This window comes from Ciona robusta, chromosome 1 (assembly GCF_009617815.1).
Source record: "Ciona robusta chromosome 1, ASM961781v2".
Lineage (NCBI taxonomy): Eukaryota > Metazoa > Chordata > Ascidiacea > Phlebobranchia > Cionidae > Ciona > Ciona robusta.
Window position 1 is genome coordinate 4,773,158 of NC_143235.1, and position 16,854 is coordinate 4,790,011.

General features: G+C 31.3%; 1 protein-coding gene across 2 annotated transcripts in view; it reads left to right on the top strand.

Annotated features, from left to right (window-relative positions):
* The window catches only part of LOC149741686 (intermembrane lipid transfer protein VPS13A-like), a 54,200-nt gene that overhangs the window by 14,122 nt on the left and 23,224 nt on the right, over positions 1–16,854 (top strand). For both annotated transcript variants that reach the window (XM_089891347.1, XM_089891338.1), the window contains exons 20-45: positions 19–103; positions 486–567; positions 1,057–1,156; positions 1,492–1,621; positions 1,992–2,143; positions 2,972–3,092; positions 3,739–3,891; positions 4,382–4,536; positions 5,020–5,156; positions 5,430–5,584; positions 6,542–6,775; positions 7,751–7,861; positions 8,765–8,908; positions 9,385–9,552; positions 10,197–10,380; positions 10,798–10,874; positions 11,144–11,372; positions 12,117–12,287; positions 12,909–12,984; positions 13,371–13,509; positions 13,788–13,934; positions 14,394–14,561; positions 14,994–15,045; positions 15,429–15,563; positions 15,912–16,099; positions 16,518–16,616. In XM_089891347.1, coding sequence (XP_089747473.1) covers positions 19–103; positions 486–567; positions 1,057–1,156; positions 1,492–1,621; positions 1,992–2,143; positions 2,972–3,092; positions 3,739–3,891; positions 4,382–4,536; positions 5,020–5,156; positions 5,430–5,584; positions 6,542–6,775; positions 7,751–7,861; positions 8,765–8,908; positions 9,385–9,552; positions 10,197–10,380; positions 10,798–10,874; positions 11,144–11,372; positions 12,117–12,287; positions 12,909–12,984; positions 13,371–13,509; positions 13,788–13,934; positions 14,394–14,561; positions 14,994–15,045; positions 15,429–15,563; positions 15,912–16,099; positions 16,518–16,616 — 3,592 coding nt within the window. The remainder of the gene's footprint in view (positions 1–18; positions 104–485; positions 568–1,056; positions 1,157–1,491; positions 1,622–1,991; positions 2,144–2,971; positions 3,093–3,738; positions 3,892–4,381; positions 4,537–5,019; positions 5,157–5,429; positions 5,585–6,541; positions 6,776–7,750; positions 7,862–8,764; positions 8,909–9,384; positions 9,553–10,196; positions 10,381–10,797; positions 10,875–11,143; positions 11,373–12,116; positions 12,288–12,908; positions 12,985–13,370; positions 13,510–13,787; positions 13,935–14,393; positions 14,562–14,993; positions 15,046–15,428; positions 15,564–15,911; positions 16,100–16,517; positions 16,617–16,854) is intronic.

Sequence of the window (16,854 nt, forward strand, 5' to 3'; positions counted from 1 at the left end):
TCTGTGGTAAATTTTTAGCAACTCTCATGCATTGGTGCTTGATCTTGGAGAACTCATCGTGGTAAACAATTCTTGTTTTGATGAAAAAAGTGTGGATAACAGAGTGAGTTTTAGGGATTTTCACATTATTCTATGTGAGTGAGGTCTCGCACGCCCTGGGACTTGAGATTTAGGCCAGGATTGGCCCATTACCCCAGCACCCTGGGTGCTATTGCATGGACCTTACAAGTTTTTAAAGCTTGTCGCTTTACCGAAGCTGGGCGACAAGGGTTTTAATGATAATGGATGGGAGATCTTCCCTTGACAGCTCAGCTAATGTTAGATGCTCCCGTCTTGCGCTCACATAAGCAACATAGTAAAAATATTATTTTCAGTATGTTATATTTTATCGCCAACATATTAAAAATGTTATTTTTAGTAAAAGTCCTCTTTTACATTAAGTTACCTTTTACTTTGTTATATGTTGGTCATAATATATGTTACAGGGAGTTGCTGAAATACAATCACGAATATACGACGCGTTTAATATTAATGTCAAGAATATTCAGCTTGTGTTATCTCGAAAAGGTTTGTTTTACTGAAAGTTAGAACAAAAACTGCCAAATTTTATTTAACTTTTTACATAGTTTGTCCACAATAACAAAGATATCAACACACTGATAAAAAATATAAATATTTAAATAAAAACTATATAGTAGAGTGGGGGAAGATGGGACTAGCACAAAATGCACATAAATATCAAATATGCAGTCTTGACGATACAGTTTTATAATTCTTTAATTTTCTTTGTTTTTTATCAAATGGGATGAAAAAGTAGAATAAAAACGTGTCCTATCTCTCCCCACCCTATTATAAATTGAAAACTATAAAACAACAACATTTGTAAGTCTGCAAAAAATCACAATACATTCGCCCTATTTATTCCTCCTTAATTTACTATTCCTTTACTATCCCTTAATTCAATTTTTAGTTAAATCATTTAACAATTTAAAAAAAAAGTTTTTACACTGGATAGTATTTTAATTAAAATATGAATTTTTTGTTTTATTTTTTAAGGAGAGGAACCAACGTCGTCTAATTTGCATATTCTTGAACCTATCAACATTTCTCTCTGTGCTGAAAAATGTTTGGTCGAAAATGATTCCTCGTTGCCAGTGTAAGATTCATTCTGCTGCTCCTAGTTCAATACATTACAAGCATATAGTAGGGTGGAGGGAGATAGGACAGCTTTTTATTTTACTTCTTGTCCCATTTGGTAGAAAACAAAGAGTAATCAAAGAATTATAAAACCGAATTCTCACGACTCCCATATACCGTTGTTAATTGTTCAGAATATTTGGATGATATGTGCTAAAAATTGTCCCGTCTTTCCCCACGCTACTATATAAATTGTGTTTTTTATTCATTTTTTTAAAAAAATATTTTTTTACTTAACCTATATGATATTTTAGACTGAATTTCAAATAATTTGATTCATTTGAAATATTGTAGGATAAAAGTAACAGGATCTTTACCATCGGTTGCATTGAAATTATCGGATTTGAAACTTCTGCAAATAATTCAACTGGTTGAAAGCATTCCTTTACCGCCTGAACAACCAATATCAGATGTTGAAGAAATTGTAAGTTTCAAATTTTAAACTGTTTTTCCCTTATGATTAATTTAGTATGTCATAAAACCCCCGTGTGCAAGTATTTTTAATACTGCTTTGAAACTTGTCTGTGGGTTTTTATATATATATCTAACTAAAAAAAGGCCTGAGGTGTTTGAAATCCATTGTATGTACTATCATAGAAAGGGGGGAAGCAAAAGACAATTACATTTTTATTCTTTGTTTTTTTTTCATAGTGTTTTTATCCTTGTGCTTTTTTACAATTATAAACGGACTTGGGCATTGTAAAAATACAACATAACTGCTGCAAAAAACTTATTTAAAATGTGTTTATTGCCAAAATTTATAAACTTACAATACAAGTTACAATTATTTTCAGGAAGTTGAGAGTTGGCCAGCTACAATGACAGATACAGATGATGTAACCTTAGTTGAGAAAACTATCAGCAAACATTTTGATGAATCGATTGTTTTACAACAATCTGGTGTTGATTCATCATCTGACGAGGAATTCTTCAGCGCTGAATCCGAGTAAGTTTTCTCTCTGTCATATAAGTTATTTATTTCAGAGGTGTTTTCTTTCTGTGAAAGTAGTGTATTGTAATTCTTCATTTTTTAAATGTGATAATTTTTATGATTTTTGATGTTGAAATATTGGTGAAGACTGTTTTTTTGCTGAACGGATGTAAAGTTTTAAAGTCCTAAAAAAATAATAAGAAAACATTTTTAAGACAAATTTTTAAGATAACATTTTTTTAACTTTAAGACAACAAGTTGTTTTCGTTTCCTGTTGTCTCTATATCGTTTAGGCCTAATTAAAAAAACAAAGTTTAGGTCAGTTAATTCCGAAAACATATTTAATGTATTGTACAAACAAGGAGAAAAAGAACTTTCCACAGAAATCTTATATTTTTTCTGCATTGATACCAAAACCAGAGTTTTTGGAACTGTTGGCACCAATATAGATCCAGGATGTAATATTTATGGCTTTTTCTATTTCCTTTCGGCATATCTGAAAACCCATACACTATACGCCTAATGTTTTATTTATATTTGAACAAGAGTCAATAAGTTTAATTACCTGCTTATCAACCTAAACCATAGTTACTTCAGAAGTTATACCACAGGTGTTTTGCGTATATAAGCCTAAAAGATGTTACAAATAATATTAATTAGAAAGCGTTTTAAAGTTTCAAGTTTGTTGAAAAGTTGCGAAAATGTCAAAAGTTATGCCACAGGTGTTATGCGTTATTCAACTCCTACCCCCGAAAAAAATATACAAACTTATGTAACTTAGTATTTTCTGCACCTTTGCACCAATATAACATGCAAGCAATAATCAAATTATTGTCCTCACAGATGTGAAGAAGAGGATGAACCCAAAAAGAAATCCAAGAAAAGCAAGAAAGCAAAACTGGTGAAACAAAATGTTCAGAAAAATCAAGTTACCAATCTACAGTTGGATTTTACCATTAGCCAGGTAACATTAACTTTTTTTACAAGTTATAGCCTTACACACATTTTTCCAATTAGAACTTTAATATATTTAATTAAATGCTGTTTACTTAATTTACATGTATCGTCTGTAGGGTGTAACGGTCACGCCTTTTAACCAAAACATTGTTTCTTTTTTTTATCATTAACCGTGTTTTAACAACTGTTGTTTTACCGTTACTACCCGTCTTTTCGCTTTTATAAACTCTTACGTTTTTTAGTTATCGTGACCGAAAAGACGAAATAAATTTCATTTATTCTCATACATGTTTAAAGTAATTGTGGAATGAATATGACTGCAGTTGTAACTCATTTATGCTAATGATGGATAGTAACAAATTAACATAATTAACGGATATTTCTAATGCATTACTACAAATTAAACCAATTATCTTTATTTACATACTTGTTTTTTTATAAAATAAATCAGTAATAATTTTTTGTACTTTATACATGTGGGATTTATTCTTTTGTGGGTAACTAAAACGTGTATGTAATCGAAATGTGGTGCATATAAGGCAACTTTGTTATAATTTAAAGTGAGTTTCTTTTTCGTAAAACAGATTTTATTTTTCTTAAAATAGCTTAAAAATATTTTTTTCTTAAAACAGATTTTTCTTTTCCTAAAACAGATTAGCATCTGCCTTGATGAAGAATATTATGTTACCAACATTGTAGAGTTGATATCTTTGAATATGAACGTCTTATCCGTCCATATTAGTGTTCGAACTTGGGATACAAATATGAAACTTTCATTGGAAACATTCGATGTTGTTCAACCCCAGGTATTTTATTATTCAACATTTTATATTAGTTAGGGCCAATTTTCCGTCATAATTTGTCAATTTTTCCGTCATAATTTGTCAATTTTTCCGTCATAATTTGTCATTTGTGTTGCAGTTTCTAGAATAAAAGTATAAGTGACTTTTGTCAACTAGGACTAGTAATTTCACTTATTTAACTAATTTCTTGACAGAAATTTTAAACTAATTGATTATTAGTGATCATCATGTTTAATATATGATATTTTTATTTTTTATTTATGTTTAATATATGATATTTTTATTTTTTATTTATCTACATATTTTTATAAGTTTAATATTATGTTAAATCTAATAAACTCCATTTTTGAAAATTTATTTCTAAATTACGCAATCGCTGTAACTGTGCCATGGGTCCAGTGTATTATCTACTAGTTTAAAAAACTTGATTGTTGAATCTTTTATCAATGATTTTCATTCGATATAAAATGAACTGATTTATTTATAAATTTAGTTCCAAACAGCCGACAACACTCCACTTGTATTGATGAACTCTGAGGTGAGTTCAGATTCTGACACGTTATTCCACGGAGAAATTATTCAAGTGAATCCAAAATCTCCTGACTTTGTTCAACTTTACAATCGCACAAAGCAACTAGTGTTTGTAAGGTAGTGGTTTCAACTTTCTCGTTTTTTTAGTTTTTGCAGAACAGTAGTTGACAAACGTTTTCTACTTGCTTGCCCATTATTGTTTCATACATAGTTCTCATACCAATTTTGATAATTTTACTTATTTTGATACTTCTTACTTATAACAGTTACTTGTTCTCATATCTACACATTTTTTATATACAAAGGTAATGGGTTCAAGGCTCGTCACTTAACGGCAATTGCTTCTACCTAGTGGTCACTAATGGGTTGTCTAAATTAGCATTTATACAATATAAAAAAATCTCCCAAAAACAATTACCTACAAAGTAACATACATGGTAACTGGTAAGCTGACCTTGTGATACAACTGTCGTTTCCAGGTATGCCAAGATAAAGCAAGTTACATTCATTCAATCGAATGTTACTTTTTAAAGAAATACTTTTATTTTGTCTTTAGTGTCATCATTTTTTTTGTGTTAATCTAAAACTTTGTTATTTTAGGTTTGGATCCCTATGTATAACAGCTCATGTACAGGCTGTATTGAAACTTCAAAGCTTTGTTTCATCGCTTACTCACTTATTAGAATCACAGGCAGCTAAAGTTATTGAACCAACTGTAGCAGCACATGAAACATCAGGTAATTTTTAAACATTTTTTGTAGGTAACCGTCCATATTATTTTGGCAAGAAACAGCAGCAGGCATTTGGTAGTGTGTCCTCTAAGGTATATTAAGTATAATTTTAAGTTCTTTTTTTTAGAATAATTACCCAGATATATAGTTATATCTATTCCAAATTCAATGATTTCGTTTTATGTGTTTAAAGTTACGTATTTTTTTATACTTTTTATTAAAATTGCAGGTCCACATCAAATTTTGTGAATCTCTATTTTATGTTATCTTTTTTTGTAGAAAAAAGTGACCTTGCAACAAAATCTGATGTCTCCATTATCCCATTTAATGTAAAGGATTCCGATTCAAAGGTTGTAGATTTAAAGTTAACGGCAAGAATAGATGCTGTTCGCGTCAACCTTGTGGATGAGAAAGAAGAAATTAGCATTGTTGAGGTTTGATTTGATTTTACATTTTGAAATTAAGTATTTTTTTGTTTTGTAATAAGTTTTTTAAATATAGAAAAACTGTTTCTGCAAGCCACATTGTGATTATCTTTTGTCAAAACATTGGTACAGAAAAAGTACTAAAATAAATGTTTACCATTATTATTAAATACTTTCACAAATAAAGTATAATATCATATGAATTTTCAAAGTTGTAAGCTGATTATTTCACTAATACACTTTAATAGATGCCTGTCCAAAGTTTTTAAATAATTTCTTTTTCATTAGGCATCTCATCTGTATATTATTTCATGCAAATACTGAAGCACGATTGCATGTATCATTTTAACATAGCAGTAAAGCGTGCCTGCTACAATTATCCGGTTATCTTACAAGGATAGTTAGTTATAAAGTAAAAAACACTACCGCGATTAGGCTTCCCAACAAAAAAAAACTTACAATATATCAATATATATCAACAGATATTCTGTTACTTCTGCTACCAGGCATAGTATAAACAATATATTAGTAGCTCATCTGGTATAAAAAAATAAAGTGCAACAGGTTTCATTCCCTGATGAAGTGTCGCCGTATGACAGACGAAACGTTTGAAATACACTACGTTTTTTATACCAGATGAGCCACTAATATATTATTTATACTATGCCTGGTAGCAAAAGTAACAGAAAACAACAGTTGTTTAAACAATACATACACAAACTACTTTTGATAATTAAATGTTATTTATTCCTTCTCTTCGGTCACGATAATAAAGAACGAGAGGGTTTACAAACCCTAAAAGACGGGTAGTAACGGTAAAAAAGCGAAGACAGATAGTAACAGTAAAACAACAATTTCGCCTTTTCATTCCCTGATGAAGTCTTGCCGTATGGCAGACGAAACGTTGGAAATACACTACGTTTTTATACCAGATGAGCCACTAATATATTATTTATATATTATTAGATCGAAGGCATCAAATCAAGTGTATCAATCACAAAACAATGGATTAAACTGAATGCTGAGCTTCATAAATTGAAAGTTACTGACACAGACATCAAGACTTTGTATCCTGATGTCGTTCAGTCAGATGGTGACGAAGTTATTCTGTTGGAATTCGTGAATTACAACAATCCAAATACTGGGGTTGATTCGGATGTGAACAAACCACACGCTGTGGATGGAAGTCTGAAGTTAAAGGTGCTTGTTTATTTTTTAATAGATTAGCTTTTGTTAGGGTTTGCCCAGCATAAGTGAATGCAAAATGAAAAATTAACTTTGGCCCAGAAATTAATCAGAGTTTAAATAGAAGAATGTAACTGTATCCCATTTGGCCATTTCGTCATTTATTCAAAACGCTCTGGACTTAACATTTTGAGATTTAATCATGTAATACAGTTTTTTGTAAAGTATTTATTTAGTTATATATCCCAACCATTACCATTAAAACCCTCGTCGTCTACCTTTGGGAAAGCGGCGGCCCCCTTAAACTTATGAGGACCATGCAGTAGCACCCCAGGTGTTGGGGTAATGAGCCAATCCTGGCCTAAATCCCAGGACCCATGGCATGCCACGCTACGGGACCTCACCCACATAGAACAGAATATAGTTGTTTATTTATTTTATATTGAACCACAGGTGGTTGATCTGTTTCGTACTTAGGGGTGCACATTACTTAATAATTAGATATTTTATAATATCCTTCAATACTTTATTCGAAGCTAATTCCAAATGATGACTCCATTAAACAGGATACCGAATCTTGTAATTTAATTTGAATACAAACGGATTCGAACCTCACGTAGTACAAATTTTGTATTGTGCAGTACAAAAAAAGATCTCCCAAAATTAATTTGTTTTGGCTAACCTGTTAAAGAGCATGAGGCGTGTCAAACAGAACGCCCACATTATACTGCCTGTCATTGCCCTGTCATGCAAGGATAACTAAGTTACATTTATTCATTCATATACCAACCCTCTGTTTATTCATATTCATCATCATAACTGGTATTATTCAAAATTTTGCTCAAAAGATGTTACAAATAATATATTAAGAAAACGTTTATAAATTAAAATAATATTAATCAGAAAACATTATTATTTAAAAAAAAACAAAGTTTAATAAATTTAAAAATCAATATTTTAATTTGTATTTACTGCTATTATCTTATACAGCTTGGATGTGTGAAGGTTGTGTTTTTAAACAAGTTTGTTGAAAAGTTGCAAAAATATGGAAACAGTTTGTCACAAGGTAAAGAAATCCTTGAAGCTGGATCTGCTGCACAGGTAACAACTATTGTGCTAATGTGGGTTCAAGATAGTTTGAAAAAAATGTGCAATTTAAGTTCAGTGGTATGAGTATTATATGTGAGATTTCTCTGGGGTAATGAGCCAGTACTAGCCTACATCCTACCCACATAGAATAGAATGTGTGGCCTCACCCACATAGAATAGAATGTGTGATTTTTTTTCTGTGAAGTAAAGTTTTCTGTTTGTTTCCAATTAGTTTCTTAACTATGGGTTTAATTTTTAAACACACTTTTCCTGTGTTTTATATGAATTCCATTGCCTAACTTTAAAATCAGTTTAATTAAAAAAATGTAGATCGGATTTTTGAACAGCAACTAAATAAAGGTGTTACAACCACTATTGATAATGTAAAGGATAAAACATATATATCACTATACAACTATTCAGCTACATAAATGTAACTTGTAATAAATTCTCCGAATCGAACCCTGGTCTGATGCTTATATAGTTGAACGATTCTAGTTTAGTAAAATGTGGTAAAGATCTGGTGCTACGAAGAGATATAAATAATAGAATCAATTCGAATAAGAGGCTGACGATGCCATTTAGGCGAAATATATATCTCTAATACAACAATTGGTTAGACTTTTTTTGTCTGTTACATTTTCAAAGCATCGTATTTACATAAGTGTGACGCGGAACCCCAAACAAAAATAATAACTTGGTAAATCCAAATTGTCCTATATGGGTAACTTGGAATACTGTAGTTCATTGTTTTTCCCCATCCCATAGTTTAATACCAATATAGTGCTTAGGAGATTCATCTATATTTTACTTGCCAAATGTTCAATTTCCAATATGTAGTCAGCCATTTTTGAACCTTATTTTTCATTAAACTTTATAAAGTTTTTATATATATTGTATGCTTCTAAATTTTAGGAGATAGCTGTTGCAAAAGCACAAGAACTGATGCTTACCAACCCTCTTATTTTGATTGACATGAAACTATCGGCACCAACTATTATTGTTCCAAAACATTCACAATCTTTGGAAGTTTTGGTGATTGACCTGGGTGTGTTGAAGGTAAAGATGTTTCACAAGTTATATATAGTAGGGTGGGGAAAGACGGGACACATTTAGGACATATTTTAGAAGAGTAGAAAAGATGGGACACCTTTAGCACATGATATCCAAATATCCTGATCGTGTTTTAAACAATCAACGACGGTCTATGGAATCTTAAAGACATGTTTTTTTATGTTCCTAAGAGTTCTTTATTTACTAACAAATGGGGCGAGAAAATATAACCAAAAGTTGTCTTATCTTTCCCCACTCTGTTTAGTTGTAGTTTTGTGTAAAAAAGAATGTTTCTTTGTAGTGAGGAGTTCATTTTAGTTAATTTAACTATACGAATTTACCAAAAAAAGTTATTTATAGCGCCAATAACAGTTCTAATGTAAAATGTTTTATAAAATATTTCGAAATTAGCACAAAAAATTTTGCTTGCTATTTTGTGTTACAATATAAACAAAAATGACAAAGCAAGTTTTTTTTTACAGGCAGTCAACCAGTTCTCCCAAACCAGTGTGCTTGACATTGGTAGTCGCGTTGTTGATGAGTTGAAACTTTCACTTCATGATGTTCAAGTTTTGTATCGCGATGTAAATGAAGATAAAGTTGTCGTTCGTGAAGAGAATATTTTACAACCAACAGATCTGGAAATTGAGGTTTAACATTTTTTTTGCTAAAATTGTTGCCCAATTTTAATTTTTGGTGCCGAATTTTTGCAAAGTTAAATGCTAAATTGTTTCAAATCAGTGGGCCCCAAAGTAAGGGCCCCTAGTAAGGGTCCCCTGGGGGCCTCTACGGTCATAAAGGGGGTCCTGGCTATAAACGGGGGGGACTGGGAGTTAACCAGTGTAGTTGTATTAAAATATGCAAATCAATAAGAAAAATGTATTTTTTTAGTCGAAAAATGGAAATATTGGACTAAAAAGTTTGTTTTGCCGAATGTATGCCCGTTTTACTTCGGTGGTTTGAGTGGGGAAATTGCATAAGGCCATCTATTAAAATTAAGTCTCACCCGGGCGCAAGATGTTGATGTCTTTGCACCAACTTCATGCCTTTTATTATAGTTGGACTTATAGTAATGGATGAAAAGTTACTTGATTTTACGTTTTTTGTCAAGGGGGATTTTGATATGCTGTTATTTGTTGTTTAGGGGGCGCTATTAAAAAAAATGGGAAAACACTAGTTTTATCCATTTTTTTAGTGATTGGAAATTAGTTAATTGAAAAATTAGCACCTAGAAGACAAGAAACCAGTTTCTAAAATTCATTAATTTAATTATAATGACCAATATTTTGACCAGGTCATTCGTAATCTATCATCTGCATGGTTTCATGGGATACCAGATGTTTCTGTTAATGCCGTGTTACATAAGTTGTCAGTTGCTATAAGTCAACAAAACTTAAAGTTCATCTTACAAGCATTGGAACTAAACTTTCAAGAAGGAACCACAGATGCAATGGAGGAGAAATCAGAATCAAATTCAGGTTTTTTTTAAATTTAATTTCACGTTTAGTTGCTACACTTTTGTAAGTAAATTAATTCTTCAGTAATTTTTTATTATAGCGTGATTTTTAAAAAAATCAGAATCGAATTCAGATTTTTTAAAATTCAGTTTTGTGTTCAGACGACACACTTCTGTAGTTAAACTTATTCTTCAGTTGTTTTTTTTTAATTGTAGTGTGATTTTAATGATTGTTGTTTTGTTGCTTGGCAAGATTGTTGTTTTGTTGCTTTTCGAAAACATAAATAAAATTTTGTTTTTTATGTTAATATTCGATTTCCTTCGAATTTCTTTTTTGCTAATTTATATTTAAAAGTAATCACTTCTTTTTTCTATTATTATTATTAATCACCAAAATTTAGACAAAGTTGTAATAATTTAAACAATATATAACTTTCAGATTCAAAAACAACAATTGTATCCGAACAATCATTACCTTTACAAGAATCACCCCAAGAAGATAGGGATTTATTACATGTAAGAATCTTATGTTGTAAACGTGCTTTAAAATTTACGCTAAACACTTGAATACTTTGTAATTAGTCTGACTGTTTTACTGTTAAGGTTAAAAATCTTGATCAATATTTAAAAATATTAACAACGGTCTATAGGAGTCGTGAGGATACGGTTTTATAATTCTTTGAATATTCATTGTTTACTAGCAAATGGGACGATAAAATGTAATGAAAAGGTGTTCCAACTTTCCCTACCTGGAGATTAAACATATTTTGTTCACAACTTTGAAGGTTTCTTTCCGTTTGGAAAACATGGAACTGAAACTGTTTGTTGATGAAAAACGTGAAGAAGATTTATCCAAACTTTCGTTCGTGAACATAGTTGGAAGTATGAGGGATGCAAGTGATTTATCAAGAGTCCTCACTTTATCTTTGGAGGATTTATTGCTGGTGGACAACAGAGAGCATCACACTGGAGTCGTCACACATTTGATAAAAAGGAAACAAACCGTAGACAATGGTGAGTGACTTGTAAAAAATTCTGTAACTCTAACCCTGATCTGATACTTACATAGTTGAATGATTCTTGTTTAGTGAAATATAGTAAGGATCTGGTGCCACGAAAATGTAACAGACAAAAATTCTATTTAAATAAAAGACTGAAAATGCCATTTAGGTGAAATATATATCTCTTATACAACAATTGGTTGCACTTGATTTTTGTTTGTTACATTTTCGTAGCACCAGATCCTTGTCATATTAGTGAGTACTGAGATGTATTAATTATAAATATTATTCTTTAGTAGTTTAATTTTTTTTTAAATTTTGCACTCAAGCCACGTTTTATACTTATAATTCCCATATTTGTAAATTTTATTTATAATGTTTAATGTTTAACTTATATTTCACCAAAGTACAAGTTTCATTATATACACCAATATTCTTAACCAAAGGTTGCATGTTTTGGTGAAGTTGACTATTTTAATACACACGCATCTTTTAAAAATGTAAAAGTCTTATATAGTGGGGTGGTGTAAGGCGCCACACCTTTAGCACATACTATCCAAGTATCTTGATGTTTCAAACAATCAATAATGACCTATGGTGGTCGTGATGATGTGGTTTAATAATTCTTTGAATGTTTTTTGTTTACTACCAAGTTTGACGAGAAAATAGATGAAACCCCGTTCCATTTTTCCCCACACTACTATATAAAAGCTACGAACTACAATATTTAAAATTGTTTTTTTATTTTGTTGTCAAGGATCTGTGTTAATCAACATGAAGTACAACCAACGTGTTGATAATGCCGACGGTGAAATTGAAGTTTCAAACTTGAGTTTAATTATCAGCGTTGAGTTTTATCTGAAACTTGCTAGTTTTTTTATGGATGGTTTCAATGTGGTTTCTGAGAAGCAGAGCTCTACAAGTCAAGGTATCTTTTCTACAATGGAAATGTTAAAACTTTGTATAAAATGAGCATGTTTGATTCTGGGAATTAGTAGTTAGACCCAGAGGTTGTATTCAAGGATAGCAGATGTGGTATTCTTGGCTACCAACCAAAGTTAATGGTTTGCAGTTACTATTGGTTACCAGGATTTTTAGTCAACTGCCTAAAATTTATTTGGTGTTTTTCGGTTAACTAAATTTCTGTGCATTACTTATTACAAAAGTAAGTCAGTCAAAATAAACCGACTAAATTTTAGTCAGGCAATTAAAAAGCAAAAATTGAGTTTAGGCAGCAACCAGATGGTAGTCAAGAATGACATCCCAGGTTCGTTGCACCTTGCTGCTACCATTGTGGTGGTGTAGGGGTCTTTAGGCAAGACACTTAACAAGATATATAGATGTTCATGAAATATAACACACAAGGTATACCAATCGCCTTTACAATGACTTGCAAGGGAAAATAAATGCCATTGATTTGTATTAGCCTTGTGGGTGTTAATTTAAATAAAAAAGTTATGTTTTTTTAATTTAATTTCCAACATAAAATTAATTTCTTACTGTTTTATCTGATATCTCAATAAACATTTATAATATGTGTACTTTCCAGCTTTACAGACCAGCAGTGAAACAGATCTGAAAAAATTGCCCCAAAATTCTGAAAGTTCCGATTCACAGAAGAGTGTGTAAGTAACATGTCGCTTTACTTCCCTTTTATTTAAATACTAGTTTAAACACCTCACAAGTAAAAACTATGGTATAACTTTTTTAACAAAATAAGAGAAAACTTTTTTATCAAAATAAAAATTTCATTGCTGCATCTACCAGACAATTTTTAAGACCTGTTTTTCTAAAATAGAAACAATAGATTTGAAATAAAACCAACGTATTGTCCGTCATGTGCCAAATCTTTCCAATAAGTAAGTCTCTAAAAATGTGAGAAAAAAATGGTACAACTTTTAATAAAATCTGCATTTTTAATTTTTAATAAACATTATTAAAAAAATTACTATTTTTCCTAAAAATTACTACAAAAAACAAAACCTAAAATACACTTATTACATTTTCTCAGGTCTTCATCAAAAATGACGGTTAAAATGAACGATTTGGAAATCTTGATCATAAGAGATTTTCATTCAACACAATCTGAGGCGTTCATTCTTGCTTTAAATTCAACATTAAAATATGATGAAAGTGGAAAAACACAACTGGTAACTGATCTAAAAAAACATTTTTTTGTTAATAAACAGTGTAATGCAACTGAATGAAAATTTAATTAAGAAAAAGCACAATTGAGTTCATACACCTCAATCCTACATATGAGTATATATAAGTATTAAAAAGTGGTTGTTTTTTATTGAATGCCAATTTGGAGAACCCATAAATGACCACTGGGTTAGGTTGAGTTAAGTGGTCACAATTCCAGCGCTGTAACCGATGTTTCGCAGTGCAAATATCTTAGTCTAATATTTTTTTGTTTAATTTTCAGATTGACGCAAATGTTCGTGACTTAACCATGGTTCGATGTTTATATGAGACTTTCGTGAAACAAAAACAACTCGGAAAATCTCGTTTTAAAGAAATATTATCACCCTGCAATATAAGTGCACATGGATTGATGACAGAAACAGTACAGGTTTGAACCCACAGTTTCCATTCTTTTCTTTGTGGGTGAGGTTCTTGTCAAGGACCTGGGATTTAAGCCAGATTTGGCCCATTACCCTAACACCCGGAAAGCCCATTTAAGTCCTTTGTGCGACCAGTGCCCAACTTTGCGACACCGCATCGCAGTTTTCTCACCAATTTTTATCCTCACATGCTTACAAGTTACCACACTCTTCAACTTTGTGTATGATTTTTGCTTTGATATGGCTTATAATTTGAACAACCCATTAGTGACCGCTGGTTTGGAGAAATGCTCGTGTCTTGCCCAAGGACTTATACATCGATAAGTATTGATATCGCCGTCAAGCATTGAACCGGGTACCCTCTGGTTACAATGCGGGCGCCTAAACCACTGAGCCACGGTGCTGGTCAACCAACAGTATATTAAAGTTAAATATACTATAAATCTTTTTTCTAATTTTTCTTGAAGGATTTTCACCTGTCAATAAATGACATCCAGTTAAAAATATCACCATCGGTGGTGACTACATTCAATGATATACTTGCTCAGTTGTATCCAATCACTGAACAAGGAGGTAATGGAAGTACAAAAAACACCACAGCTGGAAGGCCAGCCTTCAATTTTTCTTCTATGAAGGTATAACGTTTAAAAATCTTGTCATATACCATTTTCCTTGGGTCTTTTTTCTCTTTGCAAAATAATAACAAACATGCAAATTAATATGAAACACAAAAAAAACTTTATTATTATTATTTATGTGGTAATTACCGATTATCGCACTGTTAAAGCTACAGTACACAAAATTATATATTGCAAATTAACTATGTAACATTAAAACAGCATATTTTTGATATTTTATAAATTGGAATTTTGTTTAAAAATCACTATTTTAAAATTTATTTAACAGAAATGTTGTAGTTAACAGAAAAATTTAGTGCAAACAAAAGTTCATTTGTTTTTTATACGTGGTGCCTGCTTACAAGTCCCCACTTACATAACTTTGTATTTATTATTATTATTGTTTTTTCCATGGTATAACATATATATACCTTTTTCCTTATTTTTAAGATCCAAGATTTGAATTCTAAAGTGATGTCTGAAGTAAAATCAACATCTGTTGGTAAGTTTATAATTATCATTATAAATTAAATGTATTATTATTTTTTTGTTTTGTTTAGGGTAATTTTTTTTGTTTTGTTTAGGATAAACTATTTTCTGTTCTGTAATCTTTACAGGGTGCTTTCTTAATTACCAATACCTTGATTAATCAGAAATTGTTTATCTGTTTGCCCACTGAAGTATCTTTATAGTTTTTTCGGCTTACCTTTTACACACACTTTTGTTTCTATTAGAAGTTTAACTTGATATAATTAAACATAAATGGCTTGTTTGTCCGCTATGTTTAGCGACCACACTTATTTTCTTACAATAAAATGTTAATATGTTTTTACCTGTAAGCGTGTTTTAACAACTGTTGTTTTGCTAATTTATTTTCTTCTACAGATCCACCAACTGTTGCAACACGCAACGTCATACGTGAAACAGGGAATTTATCTATTCGTCGAATTCAGGTTCAGTTGGAGGTTGGATGTGGACAACACACAATACCTCTGCTATTGCTGCAGTTATCATTAAATGGTTGGTTTGTTACTTTGTTTTAACGCATTTTTTTGGCGCTGTGACAAAGTGGTTAGCGTGCCTGCCTGTAACCTAGAGGTTATGGGTTTAAGGTTCATCGCTGCTACCATTGTGAGAGCATGTGTCTTTGGGTTAGACACTTAATGGCAATTGCTCCAACCCAGGGGTCACTAATGGGTTGTCCAAATTATCAGCCGTACATAAAACAAAAGAAAAAATACCCCCCCCAGAAAAATGATTAGCCACAATGTAACATACATGGTACCTCGTAAGCTGGCACAAGGTGTAAATTTATGTCCAAAAAGTAGCAAAAGTAAACAACACCATAACAAAATTCTATTTCCACAGCCACAGTTGAAGATTGGAGTGCGGGTGAAATGTCGGGTGATTGTACCTTGACGATGGTGGCCGCTTATTTTAACGATAACTTGTCCGTTTGGGAGCCTTTAGTTGAACCAGTTGAAAAAAATCCGGGAACTTTAGAAGCAAAATATGAACCTTGGAAAGTTCGTGCACGATTACAACAGAAATCTCAAGTAAATATAGGATTTTTTTATTATTTTTTTTTGCTTAAGTAAATATAATGTATACAATCGAAGTGTTTTATTTTGAGTTTTAATGTAAAAAGTTTAAAAAAGACTTTAAAATATAGAAAAATTTGATGTATTTACGATTTTAAATTTTTAGTATCCTGGTAAAGGCATATATATTGGAATAGCACTTTTCATGCTAAAATATGACCTAGTTAGTTGGCGTAATAAATTTGCACAGTTAGTTAACCATCTTATATTTATTTTAAAGTCGTATAAATATACGTATATCACATTTTGGAGCTTTCTAAATTTGGGTGGTATCGAATATTGTATTAAAAAAAACAGCAGGTAAAGTTTAGGAACCAGTTAACTGATGCTTTTACATAATAAAGTCTTTATTTTTAACTAAAATAACTTTTAGGGTAACCAGAGATTTTTGAATTCTGACGAACCACTAATGGTGTTTACCATAGAATCTGAGCAAGTGTTAGAAACGAATATATCAAATACTGGACTCAAGGTTTGTGAAATTGTATATTTACTATATTACACTTAATTTTTTGATTTAATTCGCGCAAAGGGCAGCTATAGTACTGTGGGGTAAAATGGGATACAGTTGGCACTTAAAACCATACTTGTTTATATTAAGGTTTACCTTGATAATAATTAACATAAATCGTTTGTTTGTCTGCTAGGTGTAGCGACCACGCTTATTTTCTTCCAATTAAATGTAAATATGTTTTTACCTGTAAGTGTGT